At 36.6% G+C, this 13,966-nt stretch overlaps 1 protein-coding gene across 2 annotated transcripts in view; it reads right to left on the bottom strand.

Moving 5' to 3' along the window:
- The window catches only part of LOC306865153 (procollagen-lysine,2-oxoglutarate 5-dioxygenase 2-like), a 47,309-nt gene that overhangs the window by 18,087 nt on the left and 15,256 nt on the right, over nucleotides 1–13,966 (bottom strand). For both annotated transcript variants that reach the window (XM_079409565.1, XM_079409566.1), the window contains exons 2-8: nucleotides 12,442–12,533; nucleotides 12,146–12,282; nucleotides 10,173–10,336; nucleotides 5,706–5,818; nucleotides 5,275–5,338; nucleotides 4,809–4,906; nucleotides 2,773–2,874 (exon numbers count right to left, since the gene is read on the bottom strand). In XM_079409565.1, the coding sequence (XP_079265691.1) occupies nucleotides 2,773–2,874; nucleotides 4,809–4,906; nucleotides 5,275–5,338; nucleotides 5,706–5,818; nucleotides 10,173–10,336; nucleotides 12,146–12,282; nucleotides 12,442–12,533 (770 nt within the window). The remainder of the gene's footprint in view (nucleotides 1–2,772; nucleotides 2,875–4,808; nucleotides 4,907–5,274; nucleotides 5,339–5,705; nucleotides 5,819–10,172; nucleotides 10,337–12,145; nucleotides 12,283–12,441; nucleotides 12,534–13,966) is intronic.

Here is a 13,966-nt window from a genome sequence, read left to right as displayed (position 1 = left end):
CCCCAATAAAATCACAGTAGGAGTCTTTTTATTGCACAGTAATTGTATTGCAATATAAATACTTTGCTTGGGAGCTCAAAAAAAATATATTTGTTTATATTGTATTAACCATGTTCATCCATCCATTCTCCAAACAGCTTGTCCTCTGTAGGGTCATGGGGATGCTGGAGCCTATCCCAGTGTCTCGGGCCCAAGGCAAAGAAACACCCTGGAAGGATGGCTAGTCCATCACAGGACTAATGCACAGAGGAATACTTAATAACCCTGTTGTGTAGTGATATTATTATTTTTTTAGTAATACAGAGAATTAAATACTTCATAAATGAAATATATACTTAATCTAATTTAATTATTTGTTCAGCACAAAAAAGCAAAACAAAGCTCTTAATTCTTAAATAAGGTAAACTACATTTGAACCATAAAACTGAACTAGTAAAATAGTTAATATACTACAAATGTGACTGTATATCAGTCAAATGCTGTAAAACCGTTTCATATAAAGCTTTTTCCTTTTCTTGACTTGTTTGTATTTTCACTCTGTATTGTCACATTACTTGTGTGAATTATGTGAATATAGGATAACGAAGTTATATACCATTGTTAAAATGGTATAGCAAAATAACATATACCATCCAGCCTTATTTTTTTACATAGCAAGATGCACTGCTGGAGGTCTGGAAAGTTAAAGCTTCTTTCCCATGACATTGAGCTTAAGGTTATATACATCTGTCACCACTGTTTTTGTGGTTCTTGACCAGTCTACACAGCTCACTAGATGAAACGGAACCTGAGTGGCACCATGTAATTTCCCAGTTCCGACCTTGGCTTTGGGTTTCTGAAGGGAGTGTCCTAGAATCGAGCCAGAAGTCTTTTAAATTGTTAACAACAGAAGAGCAGGGACTAAACAGGAGACTCAGGAGATTTTGCAGAGTCTAGACCAGTACAGTTTCCTTTAAAAGGGCCCTTTCAACATCAGTGTGAGATTTTAAACCCTTGTCCCTTCTTCAAGAACCAACACAAAACCACTGAGCAGATGAGAGTGGAACGACGCAGCCACTCCCTTGTCCTGACAAACAACAGACTCTGGCCTTCGTCTCATCACCATTTCCAGTGCTTCCTAGAAATAAACCATATATGTCTGACGTGTTAAAAAAGGCTTTTTGTTTCACTTGACCAGTCATCTGAGGTTCTGCCAATGACTGAAAGGAAAAGTTCTCCTGCCATTTGTTCTTTAATGTAAGATACAATTTGTTTTTTGTTTTTTTTCCAGACCAGACAAAGACAAAAATAAAGTTCTACTCTACTGTCTCAATTGCATTGTTTGGTAACACTTTTGAATAGGAACACATATTCACAATTAACTTTTCCCTCAATAACCTCCTAATTTGTTGCTTATTGATAGTAAGTAAGTTAGTTGTTGTAGTAGTCATATTTAAATATGGGTTAGGGTTAAGGTATCTATAATATGGTCATGTATTAATATGTGCTTTGTAAGTAGTAATAAACAGCCAACATGCTAGTAATATGAATGCTAATAAGCAAATAGTTAATATTGAACAGTGTTCCTTAATCTGTATTACCCATTGTTTCAATTAATTCTTATTCATAGTAAAAAAAAAAAAAATGTAATTCCCTTACTATGCTGGGCTGCATTTCCCAAAAGCATCATAAGCCTCAGTAGATGGTAGATCCATTGTCTCCAGTGGTCTCTACAATCAGCTTATCTCACAATGCATGAATGAGAAATGCAGCCCTGCACTGTTTGAGCTATGGATATGTCATCTCATAATATCATGCAGATTAATGAGGACTGATGCTCTAATACAGGTACATCTCAAAAAAATTGAATATCATGAAAAAGGTCAATATTTTTTGTCACTCATTTCAGAAAGTAAAACCGTATATTATATAGATTCATTACACATAGAGTGAAATGATTTCTGCTCGGAGGACCATAAAACGGTCTAAAAACTCTACATTTTTGTGACAGATGGTCCAAGACATAACCAGAGACTAGATTACCATAGAGATTTGGGATCTTTGAGGCCATTGACTTGGGCCATTGAGCACCTATCCAGATCAACCTAAAAGCTACAAAGCAACCAAATAAACATGTTGACCTAAAATGAAAATTCATCCTGTTGCATTAATTTTTGATATGAAAGAAAAGTTCTGTTGCTACTTCCATTTCATTGTAAATTCATAACATTCTAGAAACCTCTCAGAAAACCTTAACAATGTGTTATCAAATGCTGATAAATGTGTAAACAACTAAAAACAACTGAAAACAACTGAATTTTGCTCTGGCAAATACTACAAGCAAGAAATTTGTTATTTCCACATCTGTAACTCAAGATTATTGGAAAGAACTCAAAGCCTTTTTTTTTGCAAACCTTAGATGAACCCTGCGACAAATTTTCAGGACAACCACTTGAAGTTACCCTGTGGATAAAACCCCACATTGAGCCGCCCGCTAAAGAGAGGTCTGGTTGACAGCAACACCCCAGTAAGTGAAACAGTCCTAAAACCAAAAGCCATTTCCTGCACCACAGCAGTGCACAACTTCCTCTTCCTCGAGTGGCTCCTCATGGGCATTTATAATTTAAGGAATGTGTAAAACTAGGAATAGGCAGTTGTTCACTTAACATATACAGGCATGTATTAATAGAGCTGGAAATCATTGTTTTAAATGGTGATTTCAAGATATAACTTCCTGGTGCTGAGAGGAAAAGGAACAAAAACAGCTACTGTGGCTTTCATTGGATGACTCACTTTAAGCTGAGACAAATCCACCATGTCTTGGTCACAGAGGGTACAGCCTTGCTCATAGTTCCACACATTGGGGATGTAGTTGGCCAAGTAGTTGAGGTATATCTGTGGGAGAGAAAAAAAAGGGATTTTAGATATTTATTTGTTTTTATGCTACTATTTAAAAAAGATAATAATAATAATAATAATCAAAAGCAAATATTTATTATACGAGGTCCAGATGATTTATGATCCAGGATAAGAAATGTACACCCATACTCCATCCCAGCTTATAGTGGTTAAATCAAATTTTGGCCAACAAACCAAAAACGAATCATGCTATCAAATTTCCATGGCCTACAGTAACTAGAACTATAATTATTGTTGAACTATTACTTTAGATGTATAACACAACATGCATCAAAGAATGAGTTTTGTATCTCATTTGGGAATTTACAGGATAGCGTCGCAGGGAGGAAAATTCCACATCGATGTTCATTTTGTATTTAAATTGTTTGACAGATCAACCAGATTAACCATTCTGAAGAGAATGATGTTGTTGTTCTTGCAAAAGCATGTTGGCTTATGAAAAACAACTATATTTTATCTTAGATCAGGAAACTGAAACAAATTTACTTGTTGGCATAAACAGGTTGCCTCAAATTTTGCTGAAAAAGTAAACCTTAAATATTTATTTTGATTGATGTGATAAAGATGTGCATTTTTACAGCAACCCACCCTCTGTGAAGCCCATGGGACACCACATGACATATTATTCACTCCAACAAACATTTGCTATATTTACCTTTACAGTATATCTGTCATGCAGAAAGAGAAGACTACTGTCATGAACATTAGAACTAAGGGACACTGGCAAGATACAATGACAACATTTAATAATTTATCAATTCTCTCAAAAAAAAAGTCTATCATATATATCATATGTCATCATTACATATATATATATATATGGATTCAGATTTTGAAGGCATAGCCTATTGCACCTTCATTTGCCTGTACTGAAGGAAAACAGCATTGAGTTTTTGATTCCTGGAAGTCAAGTCTATATTCCTTGTTAATTTGTTCACTGGCTGTTTGACACAGATTTTAGCAGGACAGCTGTGCACTCTTTTGTCATGCTGCTTTCGATTACAGGAAGTTATAATGCAATTGAAAGGAGGGGATCTTCAATTCAATCCAACCTCAAACACATTACAGATGGTATCCAGATGCTGTCTTTCTAATTCCTCCCATGTTCAGACATGTTAGATAGTTTTAGATGATTTAACATTTATATCTGACTGCTAAATCTGATAACCACATAGTGACGCATGCAGGTCATGACCTCAAGTGCTGTGTTGCCAATAGGTTAAACATTACTGACAGAAAACAGGAGTTGCTCACGGATTCAAAATGAAGAGAAGCCACAAACCAATACGCTGGCTTCGCATTTTGGTCATAAGCTACTACTGTGTATCTTCAAGCCTTGTTACTTTTACTGGACCTTGTTTGAGTATTTACGAGAACATCTGTAATCCCCAGGGCATGTTAAAGACACTGAAGATCAGAGAGATCCTTCGAGATGGACACAAGGCAGCTTGAATGAATCATAGAGCATAAGGGTGAGCTCTGGGTGGATGATTATTCATTAGAAACCGCACAGATGGTTGCATATTAGGAGAAGATGACTCCACACAGTGCTGTGTTTGTTTAGTCTGTCACTGAGGTGCAGAAGGAAAAGCTCTGGGTCTGAGATTACATTATCACCCAGCCATCCTGCTAAAATCTCAAACTCTACAGCTTAACAAAGACAGCTGAATAATGACTGCAAGATTTTTGGCTGAAGGACTGTCTAGTATTCAACCACAAACTGTACAATTACAGTCTGGTACATAATTTTGACAGTAACTCATTGTGTTCTAATGGAAAATACTATCAGTTTTGTGCAACATGAGGGAAACCCATGTTCAGAGGACGCCCAGGACCTCAATATCTATCAGGTCAACATTTTTTACACTGTCCCCATTTTTTACTGACACGAAGAGAAAGAAGACATTTACCTTGGTGTTCACATTGCCATGGATAATGGCTGGCAGACTGTTGTAGACTGTGTTTCTCACTCGCACTCGCTCCGTACCAAACTTTAGGAGAACTTCATCTAAATCCAAAAATAGATTTGTGCATTCTTAGATTCAGTACTTCTGTTTAATACTTTTGAGTGTTTAATTGCTCAGCAGGCAAAAATTGTAAGCCTGGGCCCAGAAACTAGACCTCTTCTCAACTAGGCCACATGATTAGAGGTGTTACTCAAGTCTGTAGCACAAAAGGATAGGAGTCACATTTATGGATTTATTCAAATCCCTATATGAGCAGTAGTATTAGTGATGCCAAAACCAAAATTGTTACGATGCAAAATCTAAATGAAACATTGATGCACCTTTATTCATTAGCATGATGCAATATATGAAAAACTCTTTCTTTTTTTTTTTTTTTGCAAGTTTTATACACCATCTTGGATTGACTCACCCACGGCTCCATTCAAATTCTGGAAAATCTCACACTTGTGGTCCAAGGTCATATTAAGTCTTTCCTAAAATAAAGAACAAAACACAGTGGAGTTTGTGTAAAAGTGACTGTGTGACCTTTGTCTTTGTGTAAACTGTTTATAGTTTAACCATTTTGTTTGCTTTGTTTGAGTGGTATGATACATCTGTAGGTGTTAGGATGTGGTCAAGTTACAAGCACATTTTATGTTCTCACAGAGTGCCTTAAGGGGATAGTTCACCCAAAAATGAAAATTCTGTCATCATTTACTCATCTTCAGTTGATCCAAACCTGTACAAGTTTCCTTCTTCTTCACTCTTCAGAATATCTTATTTTGTGCTCAACAGAAGAAAGAAACTGTGAAGAATGAGTAAACGATGACAGAATTCTCATTTTGGGTTTTTTTCACTGACCCTCTGAAGTGGATCCACATAGATCTTTGTGTAGAATAGCTGATCATCATCATTATCATGAAGGTCCCACTGGTTCACAATCTTCTGAATGTATGGAGCATACCCAATAAGACCTGTGAAAGACATTGCAATGTGTTATTATTATTTTTTTTAAGTTTTTTTTACAGGCTGTGTGTTGTAAAAGAAAGTATAGGATGTAATAGAATGTAATGTGTGAAGCGTTGACATTATGGTATGCCTGGATACAATAGTTCCAATTTCAATTATGTCTCCTCTAAGAAGGTTAAATCTCACTTCTGATTCTGGCGAGGTTCCTCAAACCCTCAAAAGAGTGGGAGAAGTCTGGCAGCGGTATCTGACCGAAAAGCAACAAGTATTGTGTGGCCACGTCTAACCTCAGATGGCATAAACTTTCTACATCTTGTCAAGATAGAGGACTATAATCAGTATAGGACCTCAGTTATGTGCTGGCTCTTTGTGTTTCTGTAGCAACCTGGGTACGGATTTCTCATCATTTTCCTGAAGCTCTGACCACAGATGAAAATTGTAGGGCTTGGAGCCCTAGATACCATAATTTGGCAGGAATTAGGAGCTATGTTAGGTTACCGCCCGCCCTAGAATATTACGTTTTTAACTCCTAATAACCTTTTTTCTATAGCCTACATTCATAGGCTGATCTAAAAAACATCTTCAACACTGTTTCCAAAGGCTGTTGTAGGAATTCTGGACAGTGCCAATCTGTTCAGAAACGCTATCACATCTCAAATGATTTTACTGGAAATCTAGAATTATCAGTCTGCCAAAAGTCAGAAGAAGATAAACAAGGCATCTTTTCAGGCAAGTATGATTTAAATGTTAGTTCATTCACTAAATTAGCGGATTGCCTTAGTCTGAAGGCGGTCACCTCTGATGTGGTGACATGAATCTTGTTTTAATACAGTGCAATAAAGTAAATCCCTTGACATAATGCCCAGGTTCGAAAGCAATAGCTAAAGCCAGATGTAAGGCATTATGACATGTGGTTTTAATATAGAATCCAGAGTGTTTTTTCCCACCGATCAAAACAACGCTACCTTCAACAAACTTGAATTTGGGCAAAGCAAGGGATGATCGGAAAGAGATGGGCCGTGCCGTGCAGTCGTTCTTATTTCCACAAACACACTGGTCCACATGACAATTCTGGTCCAACTGAAACAAAACAGTAGCCACCACAATCTACGGAGCAGCCGAAGGGATAAAACCAACCCTCAATTTTGGATGTACAGGCAATCAAACAGGAAGTCCAAAACAAACAAACTTGTCCTGTTAATGACACAGACTCGACGCCCTGACAGGACACTACACAAGACAAAGTGACCACTGCAGTCAAAGCAGTAATTGGCCAGATTAAAATAGACTGGACCAGGACTTCAGAGTTTAAACAAGCGATGACCACAGGGTTTTTGAGTAAAAGAGGGGCTGACATTACTGTTCTTCAACAGAGAGACTGGGAAAGATGGATGGATGCACACATACACACTCAAATGAAAGCGGCATTCATGAAGACCCCTGAATGAATAGTGCACTATGCCTGGTGGCCCTCAGGAAATTCCACAGGGTGAGTGACCACCGCTTGCCAGTTTACACAGAAAAATATCATTCTCTATCATATTGTAGTGATAATGAAATTCCACTGTTTGTCTTTTGGTCTCTAAAATCATCCTGCTTGCATTGTTCTAAATCCTACCAGACAAAACAAACCAACACAGAAGCGTCTGGAGCAAACTGTGCTATGATGATACAGCTAATATGGCAGCTGGCCATGACCTATCCCAGTGAAGAACAAATAGCACGTTTAAAGACTAAACAAATATTCAAAGTAATTGTGCACATTATGACATACAGAGGTGGAAAGAGTACGCAAATATTTTACTCAAGTAAAAGTACCATTACCTCAATTAAATTTTACTTAAGTACAAGTAAAAGTACCAGTCTAAAAATCTACTCAAGTAAAAGTAAAATAGCTCATTTAAAATTTACTCAGAGTAAAAATTACTTTTTAACAGTGGGAGGGACGCAAAAATGGGATAAGCCAAGGGTGTCAAACTCAGCTCCTGGAGGGAGGGCCACAGCCCCAGACAGTTTAGAGATAACCTTAATTAAACACATCTGATCCAGCTATACTATTCATTTAGGTCTAATACATTAGGGTTATATCTATACTAATCTAATAATTTAGGCTTATTTGAAAACTACATGGTATATGTGTTGGAGCACGGTTAGAACTAAACTCTGCAGGGCTGCATCTCTCCAGGAACTGAGTTGACACCACTGGGATAGGCCTATAAATCTCAAATTAGTTGTTTTTAATTAAAGGAAACAGTTATTTAGAATAACAAGACATTTGTGCTGTTACCAGGCAAATTAAATCATTTTTGCAATGCAGAGGAAACACAGAAGCTTCATCTGAAGTGGCATTTAGACGTATTTACACATTTAAATTTATACGTATTTACACGTATTTAATGCAGGACTTGAATGCATTTAACAAATGCAGAAATAACGTTTTGATATATAAGACATAAAATGTTTGAAATTATATAAAAAAAAAAAAAAAAGTAAAAAGATACTTTAAATGCAAAATTAAAACCGGCAGTAAGTGTCACCAAGTCACTGTTAATAAGTGAGTCATTGCGACTGAACCGAGTCGTTTAAACAGTTGATTCATTCAGGAACGAAACACCGTCATGTTGCTCAGAGACGCAAAACAGTGCTGTGGCATTATTTTTGTTGTCGAAATAGAGCAAAAACAGGCAAAATGATATCTAAAAGGCAAGTCTCTTAATTAATTTCTTGTTTATTGAACTAAAAAAAAATCTATTTGTAATCATGCTGATTTTTAGAGAAAAACGGCACTCTTCATGTGATATTGATTTACTATATTATAATTATATAAATATACATTTTCTACACCTATATCTTAAATTTTGTGATCATTTTAAATGCATTTTAACAGACTGAATCCCGCAGTGAAAGAACACACTCTAAATGCATGCGCGCAGTAGTCTAATCTAATAGACTTCACACACGGTAGGAGTTTCTTGTTTGGTTTTTGGCTAAATACTGATAATTTCAAATCGCACATCGTTAAAAAAAAAATACGATATTGTCGCAGACGATATCGCAAACCCTGCACCACTGTCTTTTTGGCTAATTTGTGCAAAACTTTTTGCTAAACTGTCAAAGCTTAATTTTAACCATCAATGCAACGATGTAAGTATTTACCTTATCTCTACATGCTTGCGAAGGGGTATGTCAAATTTTATAAGCTGCTAGATTGGCATAGGCACACACAGTTTACATTGCATAATAGAACATGGCCAGAGGTTCACTTCATTTCCTTCGAGTTCAACTTCAGCAGAATACGACGGGGTTTGGTTTTCAGCTGGGTCTGCACCACTAACGACTGTCTTGTCCGTCTGCATCTTTCTTGTGATTTTAGCACCAGTTTGTTCTCCTGCACATTTCCAGGGAGCGATTTTTTTCATTTATTTTTTTTTACTCAGTAATTAATGTGGTTTAAATGTAGCGAAGTACAATAGCCTACTTCAAACAAAATATACTTAAGTAAAAGTAAAATTCCAAACTTTAAAAATGACTTTAAAAAGTTGAAGAAAAAAGCTACTCAATTACAGTAACGCGAGTAAATGTAATTCGTTACTTTCCACCTCTGATTATATAACTGTGCTTAAACCGGATTCAGGTAGCCTGTTATATACATGCTAACATTTTAATTAACCTGCTCTAAATTGTCTTTAACTGTTGATAAGGTAATAGTGCATAAAAAATTTTGTTCATATACATGAATGATTCCTTTTGGTCTTTGCAGGACATTTCTAAAACTCAGAATGGATTTACATTTGAAAAACATGATAAAAATCTAATAACCAGGAATAGTTTTAAAGTAAAAATGTAACCAGATGTGCACACACTGAATAAGCTACCAGATAAGGTGTTTACGTGAAAAACGAAATGTGTATGGCCTGTTTTATGCAAATGTCTATTTTTTAGAAAAGTTTTGACAATTTCAAAACATCATGTAAATGCAAATTTAACATACTTATCAGTATTGTGTTGTAGCCTATTGCACATGTAGACCCATTTATCACAAGCTTATGCCTTAAACACTTTATTCAAGTGAACAGAAATGTTTCTAGATTTCATGGATGGTGTCTATGACCTTTGGAAGGATATCAATTTAGGCATTCACATGACTTTATGTGACCTTTTTGGGGTTTTAATGCATAATCAGTGAAAGATTGTGCATTTAAATGTTTTGATACAATATGAGAGCTGTGGAAATCCAGTTTATCTGAACTGATATCTCAATAACAAAATGGCCTGAAAAGCCTTGATGTGTAACTTTGAAGTAACTTTCACATCAAAACAGAACATTTTTTACAGTTGCTATTTCCTACTTTTACACACCTCCTGAGTTAAGAAAGCGTTTCCCGCTGCGGACAGAAGGATACTTCTCTGCCAGTTGAGGATCTGGCCAGATGATTCCCTCAGCAGCAAACACCAGCTTATGGTTGGTCTGCTGGAACTTTCTGAGAATCTCCTCAGGTCCACCAGCAAAGATGAGATCATAACTGAGGAGGGAAAAGTAGAAGTAAATTGTGTTATCTACTACACCTGATCAGCAATTTAAGACATTATACAAACAATTTTTGCTAATCCACGTCCAGTTTATTTAATCAGCAATGTATATTTTTAACTGAACTCCTGGAAGCGCAGGTAGGGCATTAATAGTGTCTTCTATTTCAGACACTATTAATATGCCTATAGTAACTATTTATGTCATCAGAGGAAGTAAACTGTGAGGAAGGCACCATGGTTTCCTTTCGTCATTTCCCTTTTTCTAGCATGAATTAAAATCCATCTCTGGAATATGTGGCACAGCTTCAATGTGGCAAAATGGTCTGAACTACACCTCTAAAGTTCATAAAAAATATTACTGTAAACGATATTTCAGAGGAACCCTGAACTCAGATTTGCTAGCTCCTTACCTAAATGTTTAGGTTATACATATGGATAACTATTTCTGACGTACATCCCTGAATGTTGTTATTAAGCTGTTTAGGAGAACTAGACATATGTGTAATTCCAGATATGGGTGTGTATAAATTGCCGCTTCATAGTTCAGAGAGTTCTGCAATGTGTTTTTGATTTGATTTGAGGTGTTTTATATAAATGACCCCTTGATAAAACAGTACTGTATGTGACAGGTACACGTGAAGTTAGCTTCAAACACTAATCTTTATCTACTTTGTGATCATAACAATCACTAATTTCTGTAGAACACACCCAGACCTGCACAGCAAAAAAAAAAAAAAACCTCACACAAACACTTTCATTATAAATTGGCATGCCATAATTTCCTTGAATGATGAAGTTAAATAACAGGCCATTTATTATGGCTGGTTAGCATAAATTGAGTGAAAAGCCACCATTTTATAAAGGTAGGTCTACAAAATGTTTGAACAAATGCCCAACTGGTTTGCCTTCACACATAGTCTTGCTGTTTCCCATTGAGCTGGCACTGACACTGTAAGATTTCTCCCACTGAGGCTGTTAAAAATGGTTCTCCATTTAAACTTATAGCACATTTGTTACAGTTGATTTACATTGCTCAAAGTTATGCATTTAGCCAGTCATTTTAACTATATATAGTTACTTTCAATTACAGGTAATTACCAAAAAGTATTTTGTAGTAAATTAGTCTATTCACAGCTAGTCCCCACATAGAGAAATTAATATTGGATTGTTTTTTATCTGTCTATCTGATGCCATTTAAGGGGCTTTTCACACATGGAATAAGTGGGTCCCATTTTATATTAGGTGGCTTTAACTACTATGTACTTACATATGTACAGTGTACTTATTGTGTTCATAATGAATTGCAGAATGCTTTTGCTGATATGGTGAGACATGGGTAAGGTTAGGGACAGGTTTAAGGGTGGGTTAAGGTGTAAGGGATAGGTCTACAGTGTAACTATAAATGTAATTACAGGAATTAATTACAGATGTTATTCCATGCAGGTATTTTTCAAAATGTAAGTGCAATATAAAACAACATGTATTTACACAATATGTGCATTGTATCACATAGTAAAGGCCACGTAATATAAAGTGGGACCTGACATCTTGGCTGAGCATCCTGAAAAAAAAGTGCTTCGTCTTGTAAGTTTATTGAGAGTTAGATCAGGTAGAAAAGGTTAAAACTGGTTAAAACTGATACATATGGTTGGACTCTGACTGCCCAACTATCTGAAAAGTTTCTAAAAACCTCTATAAACCCATCAAACTATTAAAAGAAACCAGCTTTATGGCCAGTTAATATGAGCCAACCAATATAATCCAACTTTTTTTTCCCAAAAGGCCCTTGCCAAGCACATTACCTGTCAACAAATAAGATAACCAAGTCTTCTTGGTCAGCCAGAGACTCCATGGCTTCCTTTAGTAGTCGAACCTTCTGACCTCCACCAATGGACCGACCCACATCACCTCCTTTCCACTCCTCTCCCATCCCCAGCACCTGTGTTCAGTATATATATCAGTTCAAACAGCACCTCAATCAACATACTACCATCAGCTTGAAGAAATGAAGCATCCACTAGGTGAGAAGCAGTGGTCTTGCATAATAGGGTAAATTGTGTTGGATTGTGTGATTGGTTAATTGAGAAATAAACCTTACCTTCACATTGAATTTGAAGTAGTTTGCTGACTGCATGAAGCGGTGGAAGCCATCGGTCTCCTGGGTTGCAACAGTAACTACGAGTATTTTTTCTGGTGACAAGAAAATTGAGAAATAAAAAGTGTATATTAGAGACAAAAAACAATGTCTAGCAAAGTAAAATAGCATGACCTTTTTCTAACTGTGGAGGGTGGAAGTGTAGAAACATTACTATTCCTAGACTATATTACTCAAAAACCTTAAGATATATAGGATTCTTTAAGTTAAAGTTGCACAAAACCCTGTCATTCCCTAAAGATCCTTTTTACCAAAATGTCTATGTTCCTTTTGGCCTACAGTAGTAGAAGTAGAGGGTATCGTGTTACGCCAAACCAAACCTCAAACCTATGTCAAAACTGATTCCCAAAGTTCATCCCTTCCTCTTGTGAGAATAAATGCACAGTAAAGTTAAAATCACCATGATTTGAAATGGTTTTGGCAGGACATGTTCTATAATGAGTGGTAGTGTTACATACGATGGCGGTAACAGTGGTGCTGATGGTTAGTGAGCAGAAGAGGGTCTTAGTTTTGCAAGCGCCCGCTACATTTCCGCTGGACGTGCCAGTGAGCAGGTACAGACCCTCTAGTAGAGCAGTGTGGGAAAATACATTCCAGACTGGGTTGTGAAGGGCTGGGTAACTTCAATCATCCGTCATCTCTAGGGTTCGGAAAACAGCCCCAGAGAAATCTTAAGCAAACTTGAGGGGGAAAAAAAAGAAAAATAACAGGATGCGTGTTCGTCATCTGTAACACTGTAACACAGTGTAGGTTTAACAACTGTATTTTTGATTGCGAACAAATGGCAAGCATGTAGAATAAATCCTCAATTGCTTTTGCATGTGATGCTGTGGCCTTCAGAAAAATGCTTTGATGTACATTTAAAAGTCCTTTCCAGAGGCATCAGAGTGATAGTCACAAGGTATTTACGGTTCAGGTGATTCAGGTGATCTTTGTCCACTAAACTGGGTTAGAAGAAACTATTTCACCACTCAAAAAATAAACACTGCACCTTGAAATGTTTTTTCTACAGTAGGAACAATGTGGGAATGTTTCTAAATATCTCTGGTGGAAATTGGGTTGAATGGGAAGGTCAGCGTCTTTGCCTCATTCATTTGGAATGGAACGCATTATTACACATTTAACAAAATGGGGAGTTATGGCAGGGGCAACAGGATTTCTCACCTCATGAAATGGCTCAACTGAACCATTTCAGAATAAAGTGCTAGTACTCTGTATGTGCTGAGCCAAGTGTGGAAATATCATGTTAACAAACAACTGAAAAAAGCCTAATTACAATTAGATTTTTGGACAGAACTTCCTTACCCTTCTGTCCAACTTTCTATGTTAGCTAGAGATGGTGAGGCAGTGCACAAAAATCAAGCCTGCCCTCTATTTCTTCTCATTCGATGTTTTGTTTCACTTGGAAATACGCCAGACAACTTCCTGTTTACACTAACTTAAAAACCCAAAATTTTCACGCTTAAAG

The sequence above is a fragment of the Barbus barbus genome (assembly GCF_936440315.1).
Source record: "Barbus barbus genome assembly, chromosome: 46".
Taxonomy (NCBI): Eukaryota; Metazoa; Chordata; class Actinopteri; order Cypriniformes; family Cyprinidae; genus Barbus; species Barbus barbus.
The sequence above is the reverse complement of the archived record's forward strand: the minus strand, read 5'-3'. Positions and strand labels throughout refer to the sequence as shown.